The sequence below is a fragment of the Equus asinus genome, chromosome 8, assembly GCF_041296235.1.
Source record: "Equus asinus isolate D_3611 breed Donkey chromosome 8, EquAss-T2T_v2, whole genome shotgun sequence".
NCBI lineage: Eukaryota > Metazoa > Chordata > Mammalia > Perissodactyla > Equidae > Equus > Equus asinus.
The window spans coordinates 49,382,799-49,401,724 of record NC_091797.1 but is presented as its reverse complement, the minus strand read 5'-3'; the positions used below and the strand labels follow the sequence as shown (position 1 = coordinate 49,401,724).

Here is an 18,926-nt window from a genome sequence, read left to right as displayed (position 1 = left end):
TCTGCGTTAGCTCAAAGGAAGGAAAAGGCGGTAGCAGAGGCTGAGCCTGGAGGGCCCCTGCCTTCCTCCACCAGGACGCTTCATGGCCAGCCAGGCATGCAGTCCCCAGGAGGCGCCCTGTGCCCCTTTCCCTGTAAACGTGTAGAGCGATAGGCTTCTGTTGCAGTGTGTTCTCTGGTGCAGCTAGTTCAGCTCTGCCTGAACTGAGCACATCTTCTGCTGGGATAATGAGAACTTGGGGGGTCAGATATGCCATGAGCAGTACGCACAATATTGCCCTGCCCACCACCACCACAAAATGCCCACATCCTATTCCCAGGAACCTGCAAATGTGGTACCTTTCATGGCAAAAGGGACTTCAGGGATGTGATCAAGTTACAGATCTTGAGATGGGGAGATTATCTTGGGTTATCCAGCTGGGTCCACTGTAAATCATAAGGGTCCTTCTAAAAAAAGCCTGTGCTACTGGCTTTGACAATGGAGGAAACGGCCACAAGCCAACGGATGCAGGCAGCCTCTAAAAGCTAGGCAAGGAAACAGTCTCCCCTAGACCTGCCGAAAAAGAATGCAGCCCTGCCGTCACCTTGATTTTAGAATTTCTGATCTCCAGGATTATAAGAGAATAAATTTGTATTAAGATCTGAGGTTTTTGGTGATTTATTAAAGTAGCAGTAGGAAACTCATATACCATGCTACTTCTCTGCTGCTAGGTTTTTTCCCCAACGATGCTGTTGTATTTATACTGTGTATTGTTGATGGTGTTTGACTCGACATCCTATTTACCTGACAATCTAATAAGAAAAACAAGAATTGGTACATGGCAATTCATATGGAAAGACTATTTGTACCCATATAAAACCTAAATATATAGTACTAAGGAGCAAGTAGAAATGCAAATATTCTTTCAGCTGACGCTGTCCCCCCCTCGGTGCCAGGCATTGGGCATACACTGGAGAGTCAGGTCAGCTCTGCTCTGAAAGAACACACACAGCATCACATAGGAGTAGACAGGCTATTCACTACCCTTGACAAGCGCTTGATGAGGGCCAGCCAACAGAACGCGCAGCCTGCAGAGCGGGGCACCTAACCTGTCTGGGGCTGCACACTGGTTGAGGCCTGAGAAAATGAGGAGGCCTGGCATGGAGAATGGGTAGAGGGAAGACGGTTGTTTCAGGCAAGGTGCAGAGCAAGGGCAGAAAGGTTTTATGTAAAGTTGTGGGATTTCCAGTGACTTTTTTCTTGGGTTTTTTTTTTGTTAGTTTCCTATTAGATAGTGAAGAAAAAGTCAATTTAAAAATAGGCGCCTGGCACATCTGATGGTTGAATCCATCTTCACAAATTGTGGAATCCAAGTTTCTCTTGTTATATGGGATGATTCTAGTTAAGAGCCTTTCCAGAAGGCTCCCTCTGTAGATTGAGCCCAGGAAGTAAGGGACAGTGACTTCACTCAGCTTCTCGCTCATGGGTTCGTGCTTATGAGGATGCTATCCAGCACAGGACGTCCTCATCTCTGGACTGTTGATAAGGGCTGTGGGAGGCTCTGGCCTTCTCTGTTTTCCAATCCATGCTCCTGCAGTGTAACACAATAGTAGCCCTTTATTTAAACATGTATTCCAGGCATTCTGCTTGGACTCCAGGCATATTATCTCTAACCCTTTCAACAACATCTTAAGGTGGATCTTGTTATCCCTACTCCACAGAAGAGGTAATGAGGCTTAGAGAGCTTAAGCCACTTGCCCAAGGTCACACAGCAGATAAATGTCTGAACTTGGCTTCAGTTTTTGGTCTGCCAGATTTGAAACCCGCACTAGTTCATTATACCATGTGCCTCCTGATGATGTGTATAAGGAACAAAAACAGCTTAAATCAGCTAATCATATTTGAAAAGCAAATGAAAAAGTGACTTTGTAATTTTACAAGAGATTGTCTCAGGCAGTTTGCATATTCCATTGGAACCACAAAATACCATGGAATATTTTCATCTTAATTGAGTTTTAAATGTTCAAGACACTTAATATACATTTCATTTGATCCTCATAACAACCCCATGATGTGCAAATACTAACAGTATCTCCATTTTACATGTGATTTGTATGGAGACAAAAAGAGAATAAATCATTTGCCCAAGAATCCTCAGCTGGAGCTGGGATTAGAGCTGCTACTGGAACTGGGCTCCTTTGTCCTCAGGGCATTAAATGTGCTCAGGTTAAAGGCCTCTTTCCTTTCCCAATGATATACATGTAACTGCTAGAGGAGGGGGAAATAATTAAAGATAGATGAGTGTTACCATCTTTGTTTGTCTTTTTTTCTTTTTTTTTTTTTTGAGGTAACATTGGTTTATAACATTATATAAATTTCAGATGTACATCATTGTATTTCGATTTCTGTGTAGACTACATCATGTTCACCAACCAAAGTCTAATTGCCATCTGTCACCGTCCACATGTGCCCTTTTACCCCTTTCGCCCTCCCCTCGCCCCCCTTCCTCTCTGGTAACTGCTAATCTGTTCTCTGTGTCTATATGTGTATTTGTTGTTATTATTTTTTATCTTCCACATATGAGTGAAATCACAGGGTATTTGGGTTTCTCTGTCTGACTTATATTGCTTAGCATAATACTGTCAAATTCCATCCACATTGTTACAAATGGCAAGACTTCATCTTGTTTATGGCTGAGTAGTATTCCATTCTGATCCCTAAAGTTTCTGAACATTAAGTTGTTTTTGTTTTGAGTGTTTCTTTTTTTTTGGTATATATATTTGTTCTACTTTAACAGGTTTACTACACTAATAGGATTTGATAAGCTATACTTTTCAAATTAGTAGAATGTGTTTAAGAACTAGCAAGTAAATATATTTAGAAATTATTAATAATTATTAACAATAATAATATTGTAATATTAATATATAATATATAATTATAATAATATATGATATATAATAATAATAATAATTATTGTTGTTATTAATTAAGTGAGATTTACAAGGAGGAAAAAAGCCCATCTTAAAGTTAATGTTCTCTCAGTGTGTCCTTCATCTGCCATAACTGGATAAATACATGGATCCTTTTGATTGAACAAAGGTCATATCTTGCCTTGTTTCACATTTCTGTCTGTTTTGAAAAAGGCATTTCTAAATGGAATTTGATTCCTTAAAAATTGTAAATCTGAGAGTTGACATTTGGTTAGCTTTTAGTAAACAATAAAATTTCTCATATTTGGTGTGTGATAGAGATGCAAGTGCATCTTGAATTTCAGGGATTAATAACTTTGATAATGTTTGATAATGTTTAAGAGGTTTAGGGAAGGTTCAAGCCTTCTGCTTACTTTCCAGAACTATCAACCATACTAAGTTTTTCTCTAAAGTCAATGATATCGTTCTGTGTGTGTGTATGTAAACTTTTATCTTACTATTGATTATTTGTCATCACTTCATGTATAAGCAGTTTTTATTTTCATTACATTATAGAAATGTAATTTCTTTATGAAATTACTTTCTGTTGTTGAATACTGCTTCTAACTGTGTGGAAATCTGCTGTAGTTGTACATTTCGCTGTTTGAGCATCTTGGGCTTTATGAGAAAGTCCTTTTATTTTCTGTGTTTCTAAATTACTTTTCCGTCAGTATCACAGTGGTAGTGACAGCTGAAATGTACAAAGTTAGCTGCCTACTGATTACTCTGTCATCTGAGAAACTTTTTTTCCATCTTATATTTAAAAACATGTCATCAGACTCCTTTAATCAAGATCTTGACTTGGTAAAAGGTGAGGATAATAAAAGCACAGCATGGTGGAGACAAGCTACCCGTTCCCTCTCCCGCTCTGTTGTCAGGCTCCCACCTTGATCTTAGGGGCAGAGTGGCAGGTCAGGTGGGCCGCTCGCGGCTGCATGTGCAAGCTGCTGCTCCCCATGAGATTCTGTGATGTAGGCTTGTCCACTAGGAACAGGAGGGCGGCTCAGCGCCAAAATACTTTCTATGTGTCAGTTACGTTCACAGGTTTTTGAGGTGTTTGAGGGGAGGAGGGGAAAAAGTAATACCCAAGGAAGAATGACTAAGTCGATTGCAACCAACAATAATCCACTATGGTAGTTTAATAGGTAACTTTTATATTTTGAGCAAAATTTTATGGCAAATAACTTGGAAGAAAGAGAAGAAATTTTGTGAAACTGTCATCAAAAGTCAAAGGATTGGGGCCGGCCTGGTGGCACAGCAGTTAAGTTCACACTTTCTGCTTGGTAGCCTGGGGTTCACTGGTTCGGATTCCCGGTGTGGACCTATGCACCTCTTGGCAAGCCATGCTGTGGTAGGCGTCCCACATATAAAGTAGGGGAAGATGGGCACAGATGTTAGCTCAGGGCCAGTCTTCCTCAGCAAAAAAGGGAAGATTGGTGGCAGATGTTAGTTTAGGGCTAATCTTCCTCAAGAAAAAAAAAGTCAAAGAACTTTTTTCAGGCTGAGAGGACAGTCATGTTACCTGTGCTGCAGTTTTGTGAAGCCGCATGTGTTATAAACTCAACCAAATGCTTTACGCTTTAGGACTCACTAGTCCTGCCTGGGTCAGCCTGACCCCTGGCCTGGCATCACTGATCACTGAATGACAGCTTCTTGAACTGCAGGCACAGAACCAAGGTCCAGCATTCAGAACTGTGGGTGGAACAGAGGGGGATTTTTTCCTGAAGTTAATACAGCTTACGTTTTAGGGCCTCTCACTTTGAGGGGCTTCTTCCAAGGCCCTCTACCTCAAATAATTTTGTATTCATATTTATTTTTCTTAAAGAGAAAGCTTCAGGCCCCGTGATATCTGGATCCACTCCTGGGTGAGGCTGTCTGTGAACCTCCTGAAATAGAATGCAGAAGTATGAGTGGGGCTGTGTGTGTATGCACGTGGGCACCTCCGCATTTTTCTGGGGAACAGTCTGTGGTCTTCATTGGCTTCTCAAAAATGTTGAACTCAGGCAGGGGAGAAATTAATCAGCCTCTTCGTTCTGGTCTTGAAAACCCAAACTAAAGAAGTGATGGTTTAATTGCTAGAGGCAACAGCTCATGACTCATGTAGGATGGTGCCCTGAATATATCACAGGACACATTGATCGCCAGAGACATAGATAAGCATGTTTTTGACTGGTTACATCTCATCTGGAATACACACCCTCATATTCATTCACTCATTCATTTCTAAGTATTTACTGAGTACCTGCTCAAGACCTGCAGCTGTGCAGGTACCAAGAACCCAGAGAGGAATTAGGCAGCGTCACTGCTTTTGAAGAACTCACATGGCTTCTGTCATTTCAGCTGAAAAAGGAGCACATTCTTTCCCAAGGTTGCCATATCTGTATGAGTGCTGTCCTTAAGACCTTGAAACTATTTTTAATCGGTCAAAATGAAAGCTGGTTAACGTATTCCCAGCTCTAAAATATACACAGAAAGCCCGTCTCGCAAGAGAGCAGTTTCCTAGGGCGGGGGCACGTTGGGTGCACCACTGAGCTCCAAGCCATTGTCCCCTCCGCTGTGGGGAGGACGTCCAGCTGTGTGCCTCCTTGTTGAGGGTTCCCAGTGCAGGGACACCAGCAGGATGTCGGCCCAGATACCTGAGGAGCACAGAAATAAATAATGGTTTGGCTGCTGCTGAGGTTGAGAGATTTATTTTTGCAGCTAACAGCTTTATTAATTTTGCAATTAGTGTCCTACAGTCAAAGCAAGAATTCTTTCACATCTATCGGTGGAAATTGGGCTGTGGAAGTTATTTCCATTTCCCCAATCCTACTCTTTGTCCCTCTCATTTCCTACTCACCTGCACTCAAATCCTGTTGATTCTACATCGTCTCGTGTTCCCTCCTTTCCATGCGTCTGCCGTCATCCTCACATAGGTCCTCACCATCTCCCGCCTCATCTGTCACCACAACGTGCCACTGGATTCTCTACCCCCATTCTCTGCCCTGCCCTCAATCCCCCTACCCATTCCTGCCAGCGTCACCTTCTGTAAAGCGCAGTTCCAGGGTTCTGTGTGGTGAGCCGCAAGTCCCCACTTCTCACACACAGGCCCAAGGTGTCACCAGGAGATTGTTAGAGTGCTTGCAAGGGAAGAAGAAGAAAAGTAAAATGGTCGTTCAGAGGCGTTTCGTGCTGCCGTGGATTTCTGGTTCTTACACAGATGTGCCTTACGCTGCGCTGCCTCTGGTTGCCCCTCCTGCCCCACGTTGCTCCTTCCATCCAGTGTTCCCCTTCCCCACACCCACCTCCACCTCTCAAAACGTTGCTCACGATTCACCACAGGAGGCACTGATTCTAAAGCCTGAACAACAGGTGGAAATCCTCTATAATGGAACTGAAGTTACGCTTTGAAACACTGGAACCACCGTGAGAGTAGCCGCGTGCTGCCTGTCCGCTCCTCCTCACACCTGCTAAAAAGCATCTGGGAACAGAGACCACCTAAAAAGGAGTGCAGCCATGTCGCCCAGCTCCTCATGCTCCACCCAAGCAGGATTTCCCAACTTTGTCCATGTGTGGCTCACAGGGAAAATGAAAGTGGTTATATGGCAGGGTAAATGGAGGTGGCTGCATGTGGGGAAGGGTCCTTCTAGCTACCCAGACTCAGGGTCCCCCTGAGAGTTGGGGGCAGTGCTCCTGCAACAGTGCTCCAGCTGAGAATCTCTGTCATTCTTCCTTCTCTGAGTAGATATGGTTGTATCTCTAAACGTTAGATATATTTGTGATATGACTCAGCTCTACATAAATTCTACCCTTCATGAATTCTGCCTTGATTCTCCATAAACACTGTTTATCTCTCATAGAGTTTGTGTATGTTCTGGAAAATCATGAACTTGGTCTGACCCTTCAAAGAAAGGAATTGTGACTTATACCAAACTTGGGGCCACCTGGCCCAGGGTGGGTGTTTGAATGTGCCTGTGTTGAAGGAGCAAGAAAATTATAGCTCCTTACATCACACTAAAAAGCTTCTGCACAGCAAAGGAAATCACCAACAACATGAAAAGGCAACCTACCAAATGGGAGAAAATATTTGCAGATCATGTATCTGACATCTGATAAGGGGTTAATACACAAAACATATGAAGAACTCATACAACTCAACAGCAAAAAACAAACTGATTAAAAAATTGGCAGAGGATCTGAATAGACATTTCACCAAAGATAACATGCAATGGCCAACAGGTACATGAAAAGATGCTCAACATCACTAATCATCAGGGAAATGCAAATCAAAACCACCCTGAGATATCACCTCACACCTGTTAGAATGGCTATTATCAAAAAGATAAGAAATAACACGTGTTGGCAAGGATGTGGAGAAAAGAACCTTCATACACTGTTACTAGGAATGTAAATTGGTGCAGCCATTATGGAAAGCAGTATGGAGTTTACTAAAAAAAATTAAAATAGAACTACCATGCGATCCAACAATTCCACTTTTGAGTATTTATCCAAAGGAAACGAAAACACTGAGTCGAACATACCTACACCCTGTATTCTTTGCAGCAGCATCTGCAGTAGCTGAGACGTGGAAGCAACCTGTGTCCATCCATGGATCGGATAAAGAGGATTTGACGTGTATATACACACACACAAACACACACACAGTGGAATATTATTCAGCTGTTAAAAAAAAAAGAAGTCTTGCCATCTGCAACAACATGGATGGACCTTGAAGGTATTAGGCTAAATGAAGTAAGTCAGAGAAAGACAAATACCATATGATCTCACTTATATGTGACATCTAAAAAATAAAATGCACAGATGCAGAGAACAGATTGGTGGTTATCAGAGATGAGCTGGGGGGTGACAAGTGAGCAAAATGAGTGAACCTGGTCAAAAGCTGTAAACTTCCATTTATAACATAAATAAGTCCTGGGGATGTAACATACAGCATGGTGACTATAGTTAACAACACTATATTGTATATTTGAAAGTTGCTAAGAGAGTAGATCTTAAAAGCTGTCATCACAAGAAAAAAAATGTGTAACTAAATGCAGTGATGGATACTAACTAGACTTATTGAAGTAATCATTTCACAATATATGCAAACATCAAATCATTATGTTTTACACCTAAAATGAATACAATGTTATGTGCCAATTGTATCTCGATAATAAAACAAGATACCTCCTTCCAGGGACTCAGTACTTGACTGATATCACAGTAGGGCTTTGTTTGCATCTTAAAATCTTTTTTTTTCCCTCTCTGTTTCTCTCTTTGTAGGAATTCAGAAGTAGGCTTGGAAATCACCTGACTTCAACATCCCGCCCCTCTGCTACGATTCGGCGAGGCTCGGCGAGTTCCAGAATGGTGCTACGATTGCAAAGGCTGCATCAAGACTGTGCACTGAGGATGTCTGTGGGCCTGGCTCTGTTTGCCCTTCTTTGTGCTTTTTTTGTCAAGGTCTATAATTAAAACACAACTCAATGAAGCATCTGTGAAGAAGAATACATTTCTAATTAAAATCTTCAACAAGAAAGAAGGCATCCACATCAGTTCTCAAAGGGCAGTAATTTATACGGGTCTTACTGCCTCCTCTTCAGCCACACTTTTTAATGAGGCTTACCCTGTCTCACATTGAGTTGGACCCATTGGTTATTTGACCTAAAACCTAATAACAGCTGCCATAGCATATCTTTTCAATTAAGCTCCTTTGGTTTATTTTTAGCAAGAAATGCAAGTGGTTGCATTTTCTTTTTATCTTCAAGCTTCAAGTCAGAACCTAATTGTACAGCTGTTCAGATCACCTTTCCCTGATGTGGGAAGAATTTTCAATCTTTAATAAACATTTTTAAATGTATCTTCCTCTTTATGCTTTGGTTGGAGTCCCGATGCTACAAACATCTTATTTTTCACAGCAGATGTGTTCCTGAAAAGTTTCTATAGAAACCTATTTTTGGAACTTAAGTCCTTTTGGAATGTGCAGGGAGAGTCTGCCAATTAAAGGACTCTTGGCAACAGTTTGAGAAGTGTGAGGAATCACCCACCTCTTTAGCACCTACAAACTTTCCAAAACTGCATTTGCTAAAACAAGCTCTGCCCCTTTTCTGACATTTTTCATCGATTACATCAAATGTTTTTATGTCTCCCTGACATCTTGGCCTTTACTGAATGAATGAGTTCTTTCACAATAAAAGGAACTGGCATAATAAGCAAGTCTTATCACTATCAGAATTAAATACAAGATATGGATTTTAGATAGAGAGAACTCAGGTGTCCTGTGGTTGCCATAGGACTTTATTCATCTTCAAATTCATACCCCTTCTCAGCTCTACTTTTTGTCTCACAATGTTTCAGCTTTTTATGTGTCTTTTAAGGTACCCAAGTTAAAATTTAATTATGTCATCAGTTGGTGAGTTAAACCCAAAACTTTAACTACATTTGTCCCAATCTTGGTATGTGCTTCTAAGCGGGACTCACATCTAAAATGTGCAGGATATGCCTGTGCCTCTTCGAGAGTCCTGCGGTGGAACGTCCCCTTGGGTGCACCCTGCACATCTCAGCAGAAAGAGGGGGAAGTGTTGGCAGAATATAGAACCCTCCCGGGCCTTCCTTTCTTGAGATACATACACAGTCATTTCTTTGTTAATAAACAGAGTGGGTTCCAGTGTGCTACTTATTTAATCAAAACCTGGCAGAAGTGAAAATACTACTTGAAGCCTAGAGTCACACTATCTAAGACATAAAAGCTTTACATCCGTAACTGGTGGGAGACAGAAAGATTTTTCTTTACTTTCTCCTTCTGACTCTTTTCCTCTCACCCCGTCATCAGTTTCTTTCTTTCCCTCTAGCTCTCTCCTTTTTACTCCTCCACTCTCCTTCCTTCATTTTCTCTTCCTGTAAGAGAATGATACACCTAGCCATCCGACATCCCCTCTGCCCTCTCACCAACCATGATGGGGATTCTCAGGGACTGTTTGAACAGAACAGGATTCTCGCCACTCTGCCCGACTGTTACTTATCTGGTTAGGCTGCAACTTCACTCTGCTCTTTGGTGCAGAAGGTTAAAAGGCCACTGCCCTGCAGCAGGGAGCAGATGATCCATGATATCAGTCACCATAGCAGTGGCAGCAGTCTGGAAATCCAGCTTGCTTTTTCCCATGACCACCTGCTAGACAGAGGGAGGAGAGAAGAGTGTGATGGACAGGAATCTGAACGGGACTGAGCCTGGGAGCCATGGGAGCAAATGTGGTCATCAGAAGTGCTGCCACCTTTCCAGCCCCTCTCCTTCCTGCCCATAGTGTGACTGCATATCTCTCAACCCTTTGGAGTTAGGCCTGGCCATGTGACCTGCTTTGGCCAATGAAATGGGAGTGGCAGGGTCATGTCTGTCTTTGGGGCAAACATGTGCTCTTCCCACTGCTGGGGTGATTGTGGATGCACACGTCAGGAGGAAGCCTCCCTCACTCAGCCTGAGTGTCCTAGTGAGTGTGACAAGCAAAGCCCCGTGCCAGCATGTGCTAGGCATATGTCAATGAGCAAGAGAGAAATTTGGGTTAAGCCCCTGAGATTTGGGAGTTGTTAACCACAGCATAACCTAACCTCTTCTGACTCAGAGTCAGCCATGATGGGACAACTGACCTGCCGGTTGTAAACATTTTGTACCTCATATTTTCTTTCTCTGTTTGCCCTTAGTACCGAAGTTTTTTTGTATTTTGAAATGTGACCCTCTCTGCTAAAAAGGAAATGAAGAGATCTGTGTTAGGTCGTTCAGGCTGCTATAACAGAATATCATAGACTGGGTGGCTTATAAACAACAGATTTCTCAGAATTCTAGAGGCTGGGAAGTCCAAGATCAACGTCATCAGATTCAGTATTTTGTGAAGGCCCACTTCCTGGTTTGTAGATGGGGATCTTCTCGCTGCATCCTCACATGGTGGAAGGAGCAAGTGAGTTCTCTGGGTCTCTTTTATAAGGGCACTAATCCAATTCATGAGAGCTCTATCCTCATGACCTAATCACCTCCAAAGGGCCCCATCTCCCACCATTACACTGGGGATTGGGTTTCAATATACAAATTGGGGAGGGATACAAACCTTCAATCTATAGCAAGATTTTTTTCAATATTTTGGCCAATTTCTTTTCTTAAACTGTATATATGAAAACTTTCATACGTAGGAAAATGTACGTAAGTCTTAGGACAGCTTGATGAATTTTCAAAAACTGAACACACGTTGTAACCAGCACCAGCAGGCTCCCCATGCACCTTCCCAACCACTAACTCTGCCCCTCAAAGGTAACTACTATCCTTATTTCTAACATCATCGATTGGTTTTCCTGCTTATGAACTCTGTATAAATGGAATCATATAGCATGCACTATTTTGTGTCTGCCTTCTTTTGCTCAACATTGATTGTGAGATGCATCCAGGTTGTGTATGTAGCAGTAGTCATTCAGCACTTTCATTGCTGAATAGAATTCCGTTGTATGAAAATACCACATTGTATTTATCCATTCTTCATTTGAATTGTCTCTAGGTTTTGGCTGTTATGAATAATAATGCAATAAACATGTGTTTGGTACACACATAGAAGCATTTCTGTGGTGAACACATATCTAAAAATGGAATTGCTGAGTTGGGGCATTTGTGTATGTCCAGCTTTAGTAAACACTGCCAGAAAGTTTTCTGAAGTGATTGTACCAGTGTACGTTCCCATTAGCAGTATCCGAGAGTTTTGGATGCAATCCACTTGTTGGCATGAACTCTGCCATTCTCCTCATTATTTCTTCTCTCCGTACCTTTGAAATTCTGCAGCAGACCTTGTCTCTGCTATCTCTTGTGCATAGATCAGCCCTACTTTAGTAATATAATATATATAAAGAACATTTAGGGTGATTATTGATATGTGAGGACTTACTAGTCCCATTTTATCTTTCATTTTTGTTCCATATCTCCATTGTTTTTCGCCCCTTGTGTTTCTGTCTGCTGTTTTAGTTTGGTGATTTTTATGATGTTTTTCTCAGTTACCGATTTTTTTATGTTTTGTGTCTCTGCTCTAGATTTTCATTTTGTGGTTACCGTGAGGTTGTATACCAAATCTTGTAGATAAAATACTCCTTTTTCTGATGATAACATCTTATCTTCATTTGCCTAATCAGGTTCCATCCTTTTCCTCCTCCCCTTTTATGTTTTTGTTGTCATAAATTATCCCTTTTTATGTTGTGAGTTTATTGCCATGTTGAAGTAGCTTTAGTTATTTTAAATACTTTTGTCCCTCTTTAACCTTTATGCTATAGTTGTTTAACACCCTATTCTGTAATGGCTTTTCAATTTTCTGGGTCTATTTATTACCTTACTCAAAGTTTTGTGTACTTTGCCTTTCATTTCTGGTAGAAGAGCTTCTTTCAATATTTCTTGTAAGGTAGGTCTGGTGGTGGTGAACTTCCTCAGCTTCTGTTTGTCTAGGAAAGCCTTTATTCTACATATCTGAAGGATAGCTTTGCTGGATAGAGTATTTTTGGCTGGCAGTTTTTATCTTTCAATATTTTGAATATGTCATTCCACTCTCTCCTGGCCTGTAGAGTTTCTGTTGAAAAATCTGCTGATAACCTAATGGGAGTTTCTTTCTGGTTACTGTCCTTTTTTCTCTAGCTGTCTTTAAAATTCTCTCTTTGTCATTGACTTTTGACAATTTTAATATAATGTGTCTTGGAGAAGGTCTTTTTCATTGAGATGGTTAAGTGTTCTATTAGCTTCATGTCCTTTTATAGCCAGTTCCCTCTCCAGGTTTTGTAAATTCTCAGCTATTATTTTTTTAAATAAGGTCTCTGCTCCCTTCTCCCTTTCTTCTTCTGGAATACTCATTATCCTTATGTTGCTTTTACTAGTGGAGTTGGATGTTTCTCATAGAATCCTTTCATTTTTTTAATAACTTAGTTATCTTTCATCTTCCACTGGAATTATTTCTAGAGTCCTATCTTCTAGCTTGCTAATTATCTCTTCCATATGGTCTTCTCTATTTCCAATGCTTTCTACTACATTCTTCATCTTATCTATTGAGTTCTTCAGTTCCAGAATTTCTGTTTAGTTTTTTTTAGAGTTTCAATCTCTTTGGTAAAGTAATTCTTCTGTTATTCATTTTACTCCTGAGCTCACTGAACTGTCTTTCTGAGTTTTCTTGTAGCTCGTCAGTTTCCTCATGACAGCTATTGTGAGTTCTCTGTCAGTTAGATCACACTCTTTCATGACTTCAAGTTTGGTTTTTGGAGAATTGTCATTTTCTTTTTGTGATACCATGTTATCGCAATATTTCACGGTGCTTGATGAGTTGTTCTTCTGCCAGTGCATTTGTAGTAGTAAACACCTTTCTTATTTAGATAAGGCTTTGGTTACTTTGATTCTGAGCTGCTTCTGGTTGTATTTGAGAGCCAGCTCTTTCCACCCTCCACTGCCTCTGCCAGAGGTGTCATCAGTGAACTCATTGTGCTGCTTGTACCTCCAAGGTTTCTAGTGCCCTGCTGCTGCCAGTGTTGCTGTGGTCACAGGTGTTGCCACTGGGGTCACTGGGCTGGCAAGTGCCTCTGCTGTTTCTGGGGTGACCTGGGTCATGAATTTTGCCACCATGGTGGAGGGTACAGGGGCAGCCAGGATCGTGGGGTGCCTCCACCACATCTGTGATTGTTGGGTTTGCAGGCACCATCTCCACAGGTAAAGGGGATGGAGTTGTGAGTGCTGCTGCAGCTGGAGGGTGCCAGGGTTGTGGGCTCCACAGCCACTGCTACCTGGTTCTCTCTGGCCTCAGGTGCCACTGTGGCCAGGGGGCCAGAGTCATGCACTGCCTCTGCTACTGCTCTCAGGTTTTCTGGGATTGCTACCACTGCCTCTGCCTGGGGCACTGGATTCATGGTTGTTGCCACTACCCAGCAGGCCAAGGTTACAAGCACTGCCACCACTGCTGCTGGGGGTGGGTGGTACTAGGGTCATGGTTGCCACCGTGGTTCCTGGAACCTCCAGTCACTGGTGCCACCGTGGTTCTTGGAGCCTCTGGTCTTGGACATAACCACAGTTCCTAGAACTTCAAGTCATGGGCACTGCTTCCACTGCCAGGGGCACTGGGGTCTTAGATGCAGCCCCCACTGCTGGGAGGACCAAGGTCACAGGCACCTCCACTGCTCCCAGGGTAAAGGGAGAGGGCTGGGTCACAGGCACCACTGTGGTTCCCAGAGCATTCAGTTGCATGTGCTGCAGCAGTTCCTGGAGCCTCCGTTCATGGGTACCACCTTTGTTCCAGGAGCCTCCATTAGCAGGCATCACTGTGGTTCCTGGAGCCTTTGATTGCAGGCGCCACTGCAGTTCCTAAAGACTCTGGCCTTTGAAGCCACTGCTGTTGCTCCCCTGGTTCAGCTGCCTCTGCAAAGTCCAGTTCACTTATCTTCAGATATATAAATGTATGGATCTCTCAGGCATCTACTCTGCTGTGCAGAGGATCCTTTGTTGGTCTATGGGTGTCCTACTGGTTGCAACTTACAGGGGAGAGACAAAGGGAGCAACTCACACTGCCATGGTGCTGACATAATTCCAGGATATTTTAAATTTTTGCAGGAAATACAGTGACATCTTTCAGATACCATGCAAACTACCAGCTCAAAATAGTTCATCTTCAACATTAGAACACACAACATTTTTTTGATGATGCCATATCTTTGTAAGACTGGGGTTTTGGCAGTTTTATCACAAAGCCTGTATTAAGTGAAAATTGATGTGGAACTAGAAACCTATTTCAAGGTTTCAGAAGTTGTGCAGTGCCCAGAAAGATGCATACCTTCCATTAATAAACAATTATGTTAACTTTAGAATGAAATAAAAATATATTTCTTTCAATTTACATGTATTGTTTTTTCAAACAGTTTTCATAAGATATTAGGACACAAACATTTGTTAAGTTGTTTGGACCTACCTACTTAATGAACAGAATGGTTAGCTGTTTCTTTTGGCCAAGAGGTGCGATGAATCAAGAAACCTTGAAAACCTCTATCATACAGCCAAATTTAGAAGACTCCTGCCAAATTTATGTTTAATCTGGGGTCCTAATCTCTTCTCAAAAAAATTTTTAGTTAGGTTTAAATTTTAATTTTTCAATAGCATGTATTTGATAAATTTACACTTGCCTTACCATTGAACTTGATATTTTTATGGTGTTGAAACCATAAATTTTGAGGTAGGGAACCGTAAAAGAGTTAAGGATCTGAATCAACTGGATTCAAATCTCGCTTGTTTCCAATACAAATTTGAGGCAGATAATATAGGGAAAGAACATGAGATTTTTGATATCAGCAAAAGTTTGCTTTAAATTGCAGCCAGGGGCCGGCCCAGTGGCACAGCAGTTAAGTTTGCATATTCCGCTTCTCAGTGACCCAGGGTTCACCAGTTCGGATCCTGGGTGCGGACATGGCACCACTTGGCACGCCATGCTCTGGTAGGCATCCCACATATAAAGTAGAGGAAGATGGGCATGGATGTTAGCTCAGGGCCAGTCTTCCTCAGCAAAAAGAGGAGGACTGGCAGTAGTTAGCTCTGAGCTAATCTTCCTCAAAAAAAAAAAAAGAAAATTGAAGACAAGCCACTTTCTCTTTTTGAGCCTTATCTGTAAAACAGGGACATGATTCCACTGTAGTGTCATTGAAAGATGAAATGAGATCATGTATATCAAGTAGTATGTCTTTGGCACACATCATTTCTTCCCCTTTCATGATTACTTTAACCATTTAAATATTACATTAGTCATTAAACCAATTTTATAAATAAAGTTAGGTGTTTTAAATTCTGATATTAATGGGGCTGGCCCCGTGACCAAGTGGTTAAGTCTGTGCTCTCCGCTGCAGGCAGCCCAGTGTTTCGTTGGTTCGAATCCTGGGCACGGACATGGCACTGCTCATCAAACCACACTGAGGCAGCGTCCCACATGCTACAACTAGAAGGACCCACAACGAAGAATATACAACTATGTACTGGGGGGCTTTGGAGAGAAAAAGGAAAAAATAAAATCATTAAATTCTGATATTAACACATGACCACCCAAAAGAATGATATATGGAATAAAAAGATTCCTGCCTCAAGGGACTTAGAGTCTAATTTTAACAAATACAGCAAAGGCAGAAAAATTCAAAGAAAATGGATTGCAGCTGTATTTGAGGATATTGAATTAATGAATGGTGTGGAGCACATTTGGGTGGCCAATCTAAGATCAAGAAGGAGATTTCCCATGGCTAGAGATGAAAAGAACAAACAGATTAATAGGGAGGCCGAGAAGTCATGACTTCCCACCCTACCTTGGGGGTAAAAGGAAATGCAGACACTATTATCCTTCATTGGTTTTCTGTCAATTATTTTCCACCAGTTCTGTTTCCTAGGGTTCCATAGCCAAAATATCCCAACTGGGTAGAAGTTGAAGCAAAGGATTTCATTTGGTCTTTTACAGTTTTTCTGGTTTATGGTCATCTGAATACACTTATGAGTACTGATGAGGCAAGTGCCCAGAGGAGAAAAGGAAAAAAACCCAAAAAAAAACCCAAACCCTTAGGTCAAGGTAAGGGAAAACTTAGAGTTTAAAAAGCCAGAAGAACTCGGAACTTTCACCCTTGGGTTTACCTAATCTGCTTTTAATATGCCTAATTAATCATAATAACTATCGATGTTTTCCCAGACTGTTTCCAAGATCCAAGCTTTTAAGTTCTGTTTTAACCCCCTGTTTCCATAAAGAGGAATAAAACACATGTGGTTTTTAACTAGACAACGATTTTCAAATAGATATAAAGCATGATATTTACTTATGACTCTTTATAGTTGGGCCCAAACTTTGTGAACGAAAGCATACCATCAATGTAATGTATACATAAGTAATGAGTCTAATTATAAACTATAGTTTGCTTTTAAATTTGAGTGTTATCTCCCTCAGAGTCAGTTTGGAATGACTGATGACACTCAATCCTGAAGGTAATTCCTGGTGCTATTTTGTGAATCTTTGCCCTTGCAGGAGGAATTTGTGTGATATCTTTACCCTCGCAGGTGTAATTTGTTTTGAAATAACCAGAAGTAATTTAAACATATCTGATGAGTGAAGCATAAGATTGAACTAGTTATATTAGTAGGGGCCCCTTGGAAAATTCTTCTGAGGGGCTTGGCCCTCTTAAGAAAATGCCTTGCAGCAAAACTTTCTTCCCTTAGACACTAGACTTTCCCCTGAATAGCATGAATAAAGAAAAGTCCTGGACCAGATGGCTTCACAGGTGAATTCCCCCAAACATTTAAAGAATAATTAATACCAATCCTTTTCAAATTCTTTCAAAAAACGGAAGAGGAAGGAACACTTCTGACACTTCTGAACTCATTTTATGAAGCCAACATTACCCTGATATCAGACCCAGATAAAGACAAGAATAAATAATTACAAACCATTATCTCTTATGAATATAGATGCAAAAATACTCAACAAAGTATTAGCAAATTGACTTCAACAACATATTAAAAGGATTATTCACCATGACCAAGTGGGATTTATCCCAGGAATGCAAGGGTGGCTCAACATAAAATCCATCAATGTAATACATCATATCAACAGAACGAAGGGGAGAAAACCATATGATCATCTCAATTGATGCAGCAAAGGTATTTGACAAAATGAAACACACGTTCATGACAAAAACCTCTTAGAAAACTAGGAGTAGAGGGGAAATTCCTCAACATGATAAAAGGTATTTATGAAGAACCCACAGCTAACACAATACTCGGTGGTGAAAGGCTGACAGCTTTCCCCTGAAGACTAGGAACAAGACAAAGATGCCCACTTTCACTGTTGCTATTCAATATTGGACTGGAAGTTCTAGTGAGAGCTCTTAGGCAAGAAAAAGAAATAAAAGGTATCCAAATTGGAAGGGAAAAGGTAAAATTGTATTTGCAGATGACATGATCCTGTGAATGGAGAATCCCAAAGAATGCACAAGAAAGCTACTAAAGCAAATAAATAAATTCAGCAAAGTTGTAAGATTACAAGATCAACACACAAAAATCAGTTCTGTTTCTATATACGAGTAATGAACAGTCCAAAAAAGAAATTCAGAGAGCAATTTCATTTGCAATAGCATCTAAAAGAATTAAATACTGAGGAATAACTCTAACAAAGGAGTCAAAAGATATGTATGCTGAAAACGACAAAATATTGCTGAAAGAAGTTTTAAAATATATAAATAAATGGAAAGATATCACCTGTTCACAGATAGGAAGACTTAACATTGTTAAAATATCAAAACTACCCAAAGTGAACTACAGATTCAACACAATCCCTATCAAGACAGCTCTAATGCTATTACTGACATTAGTAGTGCTGACATGGGGGGGTTGTTTGTTTTATGATTGTTGCTGTAACACATAACTGGAACCGGATGTGTGGATCCCATTATTATTTTAATTAAGAAAGTGCCTCAGTAAGAGTCAAGCTCCCACCTTTGTAGTTCAGCATCTTTGATCCTTAATCTTTGCTTTGGCACTTCCATGCTGAACAGCTTCTGGAGACCTAGCAACCCTCTATCCCTCAAACACCTGCTACCTTCTCTGCTTCTCTACTGTGATTCAGATGACTGACTCCAGCTTTCTGGTTTTGATCTTCTGTGTCTCAAATTCTGTTAATACACCTGTTCAGTTAAGAATTCATGTACTCTATTCTCAATAAGCAGATCTGAATACTTAACCAAAAAGCCACCTGTGATAACTATCTCAGGCCGTGATCTTAAGAGAGCAGATGCTCCTGGTTTTCTGTTTCCATGTTTTTTGTTTTTTCAGCCAGGATGGTTTCTGGAACCTTACTTGGTGTCATGTGAGACATAAGGGTTTCTGCTGCCCATAGACACCACATTATGGTTCATTACCCTCAATTCCAAACTTCACAAAAATTCTAAGTTCCTAACTATTGGCCCATTGAAGTGTTAAAATTTGTCATGTCT

The 18,926-nt window shown here is 41.1% G+C and overlaps 1 protein-coding gene across 14 annotated transcripts in view; it reads left to right on the top strand.

The window, feature by feature from the left end:
* The window catches only part of CDKAL1 (CDK5 regulatory subunit associated protein 1 like 1), a 612,104-nt gene extending 603,314 nt beyond the window's left edge, over positions 1-8,790 (top strand). For all 14 annotated transcript variants that reach the window (XM_070515582.1, XM_070515574.1, XM_070515583.1 and 11 more), the window contains one exon: positions 8,214-8,790. In XM_070515582.1, coding sequence (XP_070371683.1) covers positions 8,214-8,405 — 192 coding nt within the window. In that variant the 3' untranslated portion in view covers positions 8,406-8,790. The remainder of the gene's footprint in view (positions 1-8,213) is intronic.
* Positions 8,791-18,926: the final 10,136 nt, after the last annotated feature.